Source organism: Trachymyrmex cornetzi, unplaced genomic scaffold, assembly GCF_001594075.2.
Source record: "Trachymyrmex cornetzi isolate Tcor2-1 unplaced genomic scaffold, Tcor1.1 scaffold166, whole genome shotgun sequence".
In the NCBI taxonomy this organism is placed as follows: domain Eukaryota; kingdom Metazoa; phylum Arthropoda; class Insecta; order Hymenoptera; family Formicidae; genus Trachymyrmex; species Trachymyrmex cornetzi.
The window spans coordinates 71,878-83,487 of NW_017296266.1; the positions used below are offsets into that span (position 1 = coordinate 71,878).

Here is an 11,610-nt window from a genome sequence, read left to right on the forward strand (position 1 = left end):
AAAATTTGTCATACGACAAAAACGCACAAATAAAGTAGCATCCTCCGTCCTTGTTTAATCTACATAGTAGTATGGAAAAGAACCACAAAAATGTTGACATTACCCTACGAAATTTGATATCGACATATGATATTTTATTCGCTTTATCAGTATGGTGCTGATAGAAATTTATGCACTTCAACTGAACATCCAGTCAGTTACTGTCTAATATTTCATTTTAATGTTGTAACGACTATTTTCAGATTAGGCAATTATAATAATAAGTAGTGCAGTACATTAATCATTAATAGATCATAGCAACACTCTGATTTATCGATCCCATTTAAATTACATTGGGCCGATAAATCAGATTGTTACTATGACCCAGCGGATTAATGCATGTTTATCACATATGTCTGTTATACCTGTGGGTTGATAACTGTCGAAGCCATTGTCAAAGTCAACTGTCAAACGTACGGGATGTCAAAGAGATCGATCAACGACCCGACGACGGATGTCAGCTGAGAGATGGAACACGTGAAGTGAAGTTTTTCTTCTCTCTTGTGTCATAAACGTTATTAACGACTCAGTTAATTCCAGTGTTCATCTTCGTCTAAACTGCTTCTTAAATATAGGGCGTATAGGCGTGTAATAATCTATGAATTTAGGCGTATTCAACAGAGTTAATCTCAAGGTGATTATATTCGACAGATTGTATTCTCCATTTAATTACACCTACTTTCATCTATTTACATTATTTATACCACGTTCAATCTTAATTATCTTCTATTTAGTGTCTTTACTGTCTTTAGTTTTCATTACATGGGAGAAGCTCAATGTTTCTACATGTTTTTAGGATTCCCAAGGAGGGATGTATTCAGAATGGGCCTCATTGAGCACTCTGATCCAACAAGGCTCGGAGGAAAGCCAAAGCGTATTGGAGAAATTTCCCCCTGGTGCAGGCAAGGAGGTCGCACTATCCATAGTTCGCCAACTCGCTGCAAACCTGGGCATCACCCAGGCAGGAGAGCCTAGTCCCCTTTCCACCGACAGAGAGGTGCAATGGTGTATGGAGGTGATATGTTTTGGTTTGTCGTTGCCACTGGCCGAGCACGACACCGTCAGAGATTGCGTGAACATATACTGCGAGTGGCTGTCTGCTCTATACTCAACACCAAAGATCTCTGTGCCCAGACCAATTGTGGATGATCCAAACTTCTATGCCAGGAAGATCATAAGTCATTTTCACAATCTGTTTGTTCCAAGGAAAGGGGAAGGTAAGAGAAGATTTAGTTTTCTTTACATGTCAAATTTACTGTCTGATCCTTTTGATAAGGTTTATTTTCTTCCCCAAAGTCTGGCCTTTTCTGTATCAGGATCTAGGTAATCCACGATATACATATTACTTTTCTCTGAAGACATTTATATCAATTTGCAAAATGAATAGTTATACTAATATCTGTAATACATCACCTGTCATCTGTAATACATTAATTTCAATGAATGTTTCTAGGTACAGACACTATAAATCGGCAAGCCGTCCTGTGTCATCGAGTTCTTAGAACTTTGCAGCAAATTGCGAGAGGTCCTGCAACACTGGAGAGAGAAACATGGGAGAGCTTACTATTATTTCTCATCGGTATTAACGACGCACTATTAGCACCTCCAGCAACTAGAGAAGATGCGGGAGAGCAGTTATGTGAGAGAGTCCTCGGTGTATTGTTAGAGGTGCCGAAATATTCTAATTAATTAAGGATATACCAGGTATACAGTTTCTGCAAAAAGTGACTGAAATTGGAAATTCACTTTTTGCAGAAACTATATACCTGATACATCCTTAAACTTATAATCAACCATAAACTTATATAAAACGAAATTTTTCAGGTCTGGCTGGTCTCCTGTGAACGCAGTTTTCCTTCACCTCCGTTATGGCGAACATTACGAGAATCTTGCCTGCGATGGCGTCACAGATTGGCTTTAGTAGAGCAGTGGAACCGCGTGTGTCTCGCTCTTACAGCGAGGCTGCTGCATATTATGTACGGACCAATGTTTCCCGAATTGAAAATAAGTATGTGCTTTTAATATACGCATTAACAAAGTTTGCACATTGCGATATTACGATAAATAAAACTCTGTTAACAGGCGAGGAAGACACGCAGCTAGTACCACCCACTATGTCGGATGAAGCAGTGGCACAGGCATGGTATAGATTGTTACGTACCATCGGTGATCCCGTAGACTTGTGTAGACCCGCTGTTGTCTCGCAGACGCAGGCGTTTCTACAATACGCTATCGCCAGTCCTAATGTCATAGATCCATGCCAGCATCCGTGTTTACAAAGCTTGCCGCAAATATTTCTGAAAGCGATAAAAGGCATAGCGGGTCAGGTTGATGCTTTCCTCGGTAAGTCAAGGTTGTCGATTTAATACTACAAAAGTATCAACGTTTCTTATTCACTAAAAGGACCAAGCGGATAAATTACTATGAAAATAAAAAATTAAATATGTGTGTTATTAGTATAAAGGATATAATTATTCAAAAGTTTTTCAGAATATTATATTTTACACAAGAAATATATTAATTTAAAAAATAGAAACGATTAATAATGACCGCTCGGTTACTTTTAGTGTTAATCGAACGTTTAATTCGTGTCTATCTCGAAAAGATTTGTAAATTATCTTAGAGGCAAGATGTCAAATGTATATCTCCTGAAATTTGTTTCTATCTACGACACTCGCACACCTGTCAGCTTGTTCACCTGTATTTGCAATGGTGGCGGTTGCACATTGTCGCAAATGTTTTAGGAGTTTCACAGGCATGCTGTTGGGAGGAATGTTGCGTATCCAACGTTACAGGAAATAGCGGCATCAGCAGCGGGGGTGTTGGATGGGACAGGTCGAGCAGCAGGGATCAGCCTCAGCCTTCCCCCACACCCCCAACTCAACGCAGACTTGCCAAAAGTTTCAGTGTCACTCCTTCTGCAGTTACTAAGGGTATCTCAGTGCAATACTTTCTCTCTTGCCAATACGATATTATACTCAATCAGTTAATTCCTCTCTGCTAAGATCTGAAGTCACAGATACTGTATAGCACTCTCATTTTGTATCATAGCTTTCCTTTTATACTATATACTATACTTTATTCCATATTATTAAATTTTGCTTTGATTATAAGCATACAAAAATTGTTAATTATTAGAACTTGAACTTAGATAATTCACTTGTTGCTATTATAAAACATCTTGTAGAAACTTATAAATATTTGACAGGAATTCCAAAAGCGTCGTTAATTGGATTGACAACAAGCCGTGTGTCCAGTACACCACCGATGTTAATATCCAATTCCGGACCATCATCTGCTTCAAGTACAGCATGTAATATCTTTTCTATAAACAATATAATATATTATAGGACCGTATATGTGATAACACAAACTATAGAAATCAAAGCCTTAAACGGTCTAGCTCGTGATGTTACTGCGGTAGTTTAATAGAGTTAGCGTTTCAAGACCGAAAAATCATTTCGGCGCGCGTTTTTGGAGACTACACACGTAATATATAAATTCACTTAAGAATCATACAAGCATTAAGATCCAGCTAGACCGTTTAAGGCTTTGATTTCTATAGTTTCTTTTCTATAAGTTCATAATTATACAACAAAGATATATCCGTTTAATCGCATGATCGTGTGATTTGCAGCTATGACTTCGCTAGGCCAGGATATTAGACCTCCTTTAGCTCCAGGACGACCCAAATGTAACAGTATACTGCATCTCTTCGGGGAATGGTTGTTCGAGGCTGCGTTTATTGGTACCGAGGGTTGGTCGCAGAATTTACCACGTAAGTGTTACTTGTGTGTGCGTGAAATAAGAGAATATTTCACATGTAATTATATTTTATATACCATGATCATTTTATATGCAGAACCATCGGGTGCTTCCAAACGTCCGTCTTCGGTACTCGTAGATGGGCCGAGCTCATTGCAAGAAACCGTGAGCGATGTACCGTCGACGCTCTGTATAGATCGTTATGAGTCCGGTAGAGCGGAGGCATTGGGCGCCCTGTGCCGAATTTTTTGCGCTAAGAAAACGGGCGAAGAAATCTTACCCGTATACCTAGCTAGATTTTATCAGGCGATGTATCACGGCCTCAAAGTCGACGAGGTATCGATTGTAATTCATATGTCTTGATGAACCTAGAGAGAGATAGGTGTAACATGCACTTAATTTATTTTCAGTCTCGCGAATGTGGTGAAACATTGGCGAGTATTCTGTTGAATTCGGCTGATCTGTTCCGCCTCGATTTGAACGGTATACAAGTCTTGGTGCCAGCCGTGTTATCCGCTCTGGAGGTGGTTTTACCAGAGAAAGATTTGAAGCTGAAATCTAATGTAGTATCAAAACCAGACTTGAGAAGGGCCTCGATACATTTGCTAATATCGATGTTAACGCTGCCTTTGCATTTTCAGGTGAAAACATATGCATGAAAGTGTAATAATCTCTCTTCTGAATTCTGTTTTGGCAAAATTTATTAATATTTAATAAATCGCGTCGTTGTAATTCAATACGCGATATGAACGGTAATCATGTAATTGAAGAAAGATATATAAAAATTACAGAATCTCGCTATTAAGGAGCTTCCGGTAATCCCAGGCACAAAGTGCTTTTTCTCCGAGAAAAGTCCCATAACATTTGTACAGTTAAAATCAAGACTCATGAATTTACTCATAAACGCTTTACAAGTGGAGACTGATCCTCAAAATACGCACATGCTGTTGGGTAAGTTAATAAAATCGAAAGATTGCTATCGATTGCTGGTGATTTAACTTTTGCTTAACAATATATATTTGTTACTGAATTCTCAACATTATTCTTGATCGAAATTTTCATTTTTTTGAGAAAGTTAATTTTCTGTTAAATAAAAATTTCTCAAAAGTTCTCAACAAAATCAACATTCCATTGAAAAGTAGAAAATTGAATTTATGAATAGGCAAAATATAGTTTTACATAGATGGAAATAAATGTAAGAATAATCTGTTATGTAAAAATAATTGTTTTCAGGAGCTTTGTTACTGAGTGTACAAGATTCCGCAGCAGCGGAAGAAGTAGAGCAAGTCACACAACCCGATACCGTAGCTAGTGATTCAACAACTAATTTGTTATCTTCAGGTTCGTCATTGATACTAATAAACGATATCAGCTTGCATTCGGCTAAGTGCACTGTTCTGAGTTACTTAGTAATAACTCCTGTTTGTGTGTTCAAATTTTATAAATGATCTTATGATCATAGGCATTATTTTTTATATATTTTACATGATGAAACAGCATAAAACATTGTTTTATTGCCATTTTATAAAAAAATAATATGGTAAAGAATGCTTTTATGTGTGTGTAAAATAATAAATTTAATAATTAATCTCGCTCATTTCACAAGAAGTCAAACTTCTCTCCATAAGCTGCCTATGATCATGACTAGTTTCTCTGTGATGCCAGTAAAATAGCAATGGTCCAGTATACTGTTACTTCATTTAATACAGCGACTTTTTATTAATATTTATCGATAGCTTCATGAATGGGAGTTAGTTATAAGGACGCAAATATTTGGATTATAATGCTTAATATCACCTCTCATCGTATCAGCTTTACACGTGCTTATATATGAAATGTTAATTTTTTATTGTTATTACGAGTTGTGTTCTGTTGTGCGTTTCGCCATTGTACTGTCTTATCATCGCTTAATATAGTCACCAGCGATTCGGCCAGTCAAATAAGTATATCCAGTGATCAGCGATCAATTGGTGATGCCTCTGACATTGCAACTCTTCAAGAGGAATGCATTGCGTTCGGTAAATACACATATACTGTTTTATCTTGCTACATACATTTTCATAAAAATCGCATTCGAAAACATTCGTAGAATGCGAATTTCATTTCTTATGCTTATCGTTTACTATGTTTTTATCGTTACGTTTATAATTCAAGAAAAAATTTACTTGTTCTCTCTTCCTTTTTCCTTTCTTTCTCTCTTTTTCTTTTTATACATATATATATGTATATACGCACTTAGCATTTGTTATATATCAATTTTATTATATATGTATTTATTTGTACAAAACACAGGTCGGTAATATTATTTCTTATAGACCAAGGGTTAAATAAGAGAACATTTTTGTAGATTCTGCCCACGCTCTTTTTGTGCGAGCAACATACCTGGTGTGTCACCGTTTGATTTCATCGTGGAAGACCGACTTGAATATTTCTCTAGCAGCACTCGAGATGTTGTCGGGATTAGCACGTACACGCATTCGTGAAACAGGTAGTAATATGAATGTAATTTGGACGTATTAAGATTTAAATTTTGCTATGTACATATATTTTTATATGTAAGAAATATATACTTATCTGCATTTTATTTCAAATCATTCTGCATGCAGCAAGGAGACTCACAGGTTCGATATTGCTGTCAGATAGAAATTGTCAGTTTTAACGTTGAACGTTCGTGAAACAAGTGCGCATCGATAATGCTATGTATGTTGCAGATGCTCTAGAATGCAAGAGAGCGGTAAAATGGTTGTGCGATTACATTTCGTATCAATGTTGGCGACCACCTCCCGCGCACTCCAAGGACCTTCATTCGTCTATTGTTGCGGCATTCAGTTGCCTGACAACTTGGCTGACCGCTCATCCGCAATTGTTACAGGTGATAAATTTTTAAAGTTAATTTACTACAAAATTGTATAATTTTAATTGAAATTCTGTATATGCATACATTGATTTTTTTTTTTTTTTACTGAAGGACAAAGATTGCTTGACCACAGTATTAGAAGTCGTTGAGCTCGGAGTGTCCGGCACTAAAAGCGTCGGAAAGCCGGGAGAACCCATCAAAATGAAAGACGAAAAAGAGCTAAAACCCGCGTCCATGCGCGTAAGAGACGCCGCTGATGCTCTTCTTACTATTCTGTTGGAACAGGTTTGTTCTCCGAAATACAAAAAAAAAATATATATATATATATAAAACAAGAGTGTGCAGCAATCCAAGATTTTTTAAATTACAATATTTGAATCTCTAGAGGTTTATATTAAAATTTTTTATCTACAATTTCAACGGTTCTTAAGAACTTTCAATCTGGAATCGCAGAAGTTACTTTTTCTTAATTTTGTCGAATTTATAACTGTTTTTCTCTTCGTAGGTTGGCTATTTTCCAAGCGCCTGCGGAGCACAATCGCTCTCGTCATTGTTGGATGAGGTATCTCTGCTTCGGCACTGCAACAGCTGGACTGGCGGACGTGTGGCACGACAAGCGGCCGTCGAAAGATTTCGTTACTTTGTGTCTGAAAACGCGATTGTGTTAGCGCTGTTAGAGGAACCATTGGGAAACGATCAGGATCCTCAGCCGACCGTGACGGTTTTAATCCGCGGGCCGTTCGGTAGACACGCGTGGACGATGCAGCTCCGTCATTTACCGCGCCATCGATCCAGCATCAGAAGTATAAACAGCAATCCCGGACGACCCCTGCCGTTGGCTGAAGCCGCACCGCGAACGGATTATAAACCAAGATTCTTCCCAGATAATGTTGATCGTATTCCTCACTGTAAAGTGTAAGTGAATGCCTATAGATCTTAAACCAAGAACTTGATTCAGTTTAACTTAAAGCTATATATACATATTTAGATTTGAATAATTAAAATGAAATAAAAATTAGAATATATAAAATTATTACTGGAACACTGAAATGTGAAATTATTGAAGTACAAATGATAAAATTTTGATTATATGATGTTCATGAAATTATTTAAATTAATTGCGAATGTCCTAATACATCTAGAATCGCGTTTTACACAGCATTCTAATCCAAGTGATATTTAATCTTCATGACAGGGATGAATCGATACCAAGTCTCGAGGCAGTTATGAGTGATAATGACGCGGTGAGAGACGAGCATCAGATCCTTGCGCAGCTCTTAGAACGTCAGATAACGCTCGAGTCGAAGCACGATAACGGTAATGTAAAAGCTGCAGAAGACAAAACTGACGAATGTGTACCACCCCAGGTTTGTCACGAATTCCAAACGGCTCGTTTGTTCTTGAGCCATTTTGGTTTCTTAAATATGGAGCCTAAGGAGAATGATGAATCCAGAAATAGCGGGCTAATCGCACTAGATCCAACCATCCCTGGATTCTGTACGGAGTTGGAGACTTTGGACAATATTAGTCCGCGAACGTGTGACACTGTTCATATCTTCTATGTAAAAGCAGGTCAAAAGTCTGCCTCCGAAATATTATCAAACGTGGTAAGATATTGGTTTTTTCTTTTAATTTATCATGGTTTAGAATTTTAGAATATATGCTATCATCATTATTTATCCTGTGTTGTAAATTTTTTTCAAAAAAAGGTGACATCATGTTATACATCTTGTGTTCACAGCTGCATGACGAGAATGTGTCGCCAAACTTCTTGGAATTCTTAAGCTCTCTCGGTTGGCCCGTTTCCGTATCCGCTCATGCAGGTTGGACGGGTCATGTATCGACTTCATGGAGAGTAACAGCGCAAATGAACGTGCCACAGCCAGCTCACAGCAATCACGGCGGGGCACTTTACAACGGTGACACTCACGTGCTGTATTGGGCAGACGTGAGTTCGGAAATTGCGTTTGTTGTACCTACGCAATCGTATCTTATGGCCAGTTCGGATTCGTTGGAGGAGAGTAGTTACAACAGCGATATCAGCACCAGTGGACAAGGTAAATTTTCAAGAGAATGCTAATAAAAAACACAAATTTGGAAATATATGTCCTTTTTTAATTACTTTTCTATTATATATTTGATTTAAATTATTATGTATATTACAAAGGGGGGGGGGGGATATAGTTTACTTCTTAAAAGCACAGTTTACATGTTTTATTGCAGTGTGGTTTGAACGAAGCATCAGTGAAAGCACGGATACTCGCAGCAGCGGAACATCGCAAAACACAACACAGAATTCTAGAACGATGTCGCTCGACCTGGAGAAACAACCGTCGAGCTTACCGGGAACAGGTCCGACGAATTCTTCGAGTGCAGATCCCATTAGGCCCAGGAGGACAATGAAGCAAGCTGTGCCATCTCAAACTAATACAAAGATCATGGTCGTGTGGTTGGAAAGTCTGGAGGATCATATCCAGTTCCCGATTGGTTTGTTCGCTCTTCTTTCGATAAACATCCCGAAAGTTGCATTAATTAATTAGAACTTTTTATTGTATATTTATTGCCGCGCGGCGTTATCTTGTATGTATTTTCTCTATATTAAATTAAACGATCTTATTGGATTATAGGCGATCTGTTACCTTCCACTTATACCGGACTGGAACAATCGAGGATGCTGCAAGCAACCGATGTGCACGTTATCTTTCTTCAAGCTCTTGCTAACGGATTGATGCGAGTCAGATTGCAGGGGCCGGTTTCTAGAATCAATTTAGCAACGCCTTTAATCGACGGCATGGTAGTGTCAAGAAGAGTTTTGGGGACTCTGGTTAGACAAACGACTCTTAATATGGGACGTAGAAAAAGGCTCGATAATGACAGGTAATAAAATGAATAATAAAAAAGGTCATTTTTAATTACAATATTTTTGTATCTGATTAATTATATCGTGTTTATATTGAAATATTATGTGCGCTTTTTATTTTAGATGTGTAAACGCATATATTTATGTTTCAGTTATCATCCACCGCATGTACGAAGACGTCTAAAAATTCAAGAGATAGTACAAAAATATAAGAGAAATTTAACCGATCCAGAGTTATTGACACTTTTATTCAGCAGCACACAAACTTATCAAGTCAAATAGAAATTTTCAAGAATGTCTATAAACTTAAGTTCAGTAGCCTAATTTCTTTGTTGCTATAACAGAGAAAAACAAATTTTTTAAAGGATGATTTTTACATCTCATGTTATATATCTTGAAGCTAAAGTTATTATCTTCTTATTAAAATAGCTGAGAAAGGATAACTTTAGAAAATGTAAGCAAACCCTTTTTCGATTATTACTTACAAATTCTTAGTAAAAAGTAGAGTGATTTTCTATTTTTAACTATTTCTTATTGAAAGATATACTCACTGTACAGTTCATTACACACATAACAACAGTTCTTTATTTTTCCGTACTTAATTCAGATTCCTTGAATAAAAAATGAACTACATAATAATCCTTAATGACACAAAATATATCCGAATAAAATGTGAAATTAAAGAACAATTTTAATGTAATAATTAAATAACATTATATCAGGTATCGCTTCTTACAAGTTTAACATAAAATATTTGGAAGAATACAGTAAGAAAGAAATAATTCGAAGGAAACTTTATTTACATTTTCAAATCGTTTTTAGTTTCTCTTGGATTTTGATTGAAGTTTGTGCTTCTCAAAATGTTCTATATATATATATATATATATATATATATGTACAGAAATTAGATTTTCTAAAATAAATACTTTGAGAGATTTCAATACAAAGTTTTTGATGATTCTAGTTCCCGGTGACTCTGTACACAACTCTAAAATTCTAAAAATAGCTACAATAGATATAATAGATAAGAAAGCTTTAAAATATATTATATTTAACTAACAAATTATGATTTTCTGATACAAAGAAAGTCACTTATTAAAAAGTAGAAAATTAATATAAGTAAACGTTTCAGAAGAATGTATTTTTGTTATATGATTTTTAATATATATATTAAGCAAAAGAAGTTTTATATATTACTACTTGTAAAATTACTATTGTAAATAATGGTGTAAATAAATCTAAATTACGTATAATTGAAAATAAGTCCGTTTCTCAAGTCCGTTTTTCTTCAAAGATGTAATGCCCTCTTCTGCATATCCATTGATGAGGTTGTCAATAGGTTGTAGTAAAGATATTTTTGCCATTGCTTTCCGAGAGGTAACGCTCAAATAAAATCTAACATATGTATACGGATTTGAATCTGAATCTTTGGCACAGAGGGTAGCAACTCTTTATGCCACCATCACCATACTTTGCTATATGTATATAAAATAGTACAGAAAAATACATTTTATTTAATTATTATGTATGCTTATATTTTATATATAAAACTCTTTGTATACACATGTATGTACCAGATAATTAAATTTAACAGATCGCGATAGATGTCTGAAATTGTTAACGTCTAAAAACCAAATATTTAATTCTAAGATTTTGATTGATTTATACTTCTTGCGCAATAGAGCGAAATAGCTACTCGGTATATATACATATGATTTATCTGAATTAAAAATATCTCCAATTACAATTCTCTTCTGTTTTACGCGGAACTGTAAGATGACTTGTCATACGGCTTGATAATTAATCAATGATTCATTTGTTTTTGTTATCTGTACGGTTGCCTTCAAGTAATGAATTATATACATGTTCGTAAGAAAATAATTGTGTTCCATTTTACTTATATAATATTTAACAATTTTTTATATTAAGAGGAATATCAGCATTGTACAGATGTTTCTCTTTACGCAATATTACGAATTATTATTACAATTTGGCGCGAAAAGCAGAGAACACTATCGTGTTTCTTGATGAAAGTTTCCTAAATTCAAAATTATTTCCATTCAATCGTATTTATATTCTTGTACTAAAA

General features: G+C 35.8%; 1 protein-coding gene and 1 long non-coding RNA gene across 6 annotated transcripts; one reads left to right on the forward strand and one right to left on the reverse strand.

The window, feature by feature from the left end:
• Window positions 1-399: 399 nt before the first annotated feature.
• Window positions 400-10,066, forward strand: LOC108759070 (ral GTPase-activating protein subunit beta). Of its 5 annotated transcripts, XM_018504358.1 has the most exons (24): window positions 400-673; window positions 836-1,256; window positions 1,336-1,362; window positions 1,493-1,707; window positions 1,864-2,047; window positions 2,122-2,382; window positions 2,784-2,972; window positions 3,248-3,352; window positions 3,677-3,817; window positions 3,902-4,140; window positions 4,215-4,445; window positions 4,596-4,755; window positions 5,038-5,145; window positions 5,721-5,822; window positions 6,152-6,292; window positions 6,411-6,425; window positions 6,516-6,676; window positions 6,773-6,946; window positions 7,167-7,576; window positions 7,857-8,268; window positions 8,403-8,718; window positions 8,885-9,148; window positions 9,289-9,538; window positions 9,674-10,066. In XM_018504358.1, exons 1-24 carry the CDS (start codon window positions 638-640, stop codon window positions 9,801-9,803), a joined length of 4,692 nt encoding a protein of 1,563 aa, XP_018359860.1. In that variant the 5' UTR covers window positions 400-637; the 3' UTR covers window positions 9,804-10,066. The 5 variants fall into 5 exon arrangements, with proteins under 5 accessions (XP_018359860.1, XP_018359863.1, XP_018359861.1 ...); XM_018504361.1 differs by lacking the exon at window positions 6,411-6,425; XM_018504359.1 differs by lacking the exon at window positions 1,336-1,362.
• Window positions 9,103-11,177, reverse strand: LOC108759071 (uncharacterized). The gene is made up of 4 exons (XR_001939980.1): window positions 11,096-11,177; window positions 10,769-10,996; window positions 9,301-9,417; window positions 9,103-9,162 (listed from the first exon to the last, which is right to left on the reverse strand). It is a non-coding gene; the product is annotated as an uncharacterized LOC108759071 (long non-coding RNA).
• Window positions 11,178-11,610: the final 433 nt, after the last annotated feature.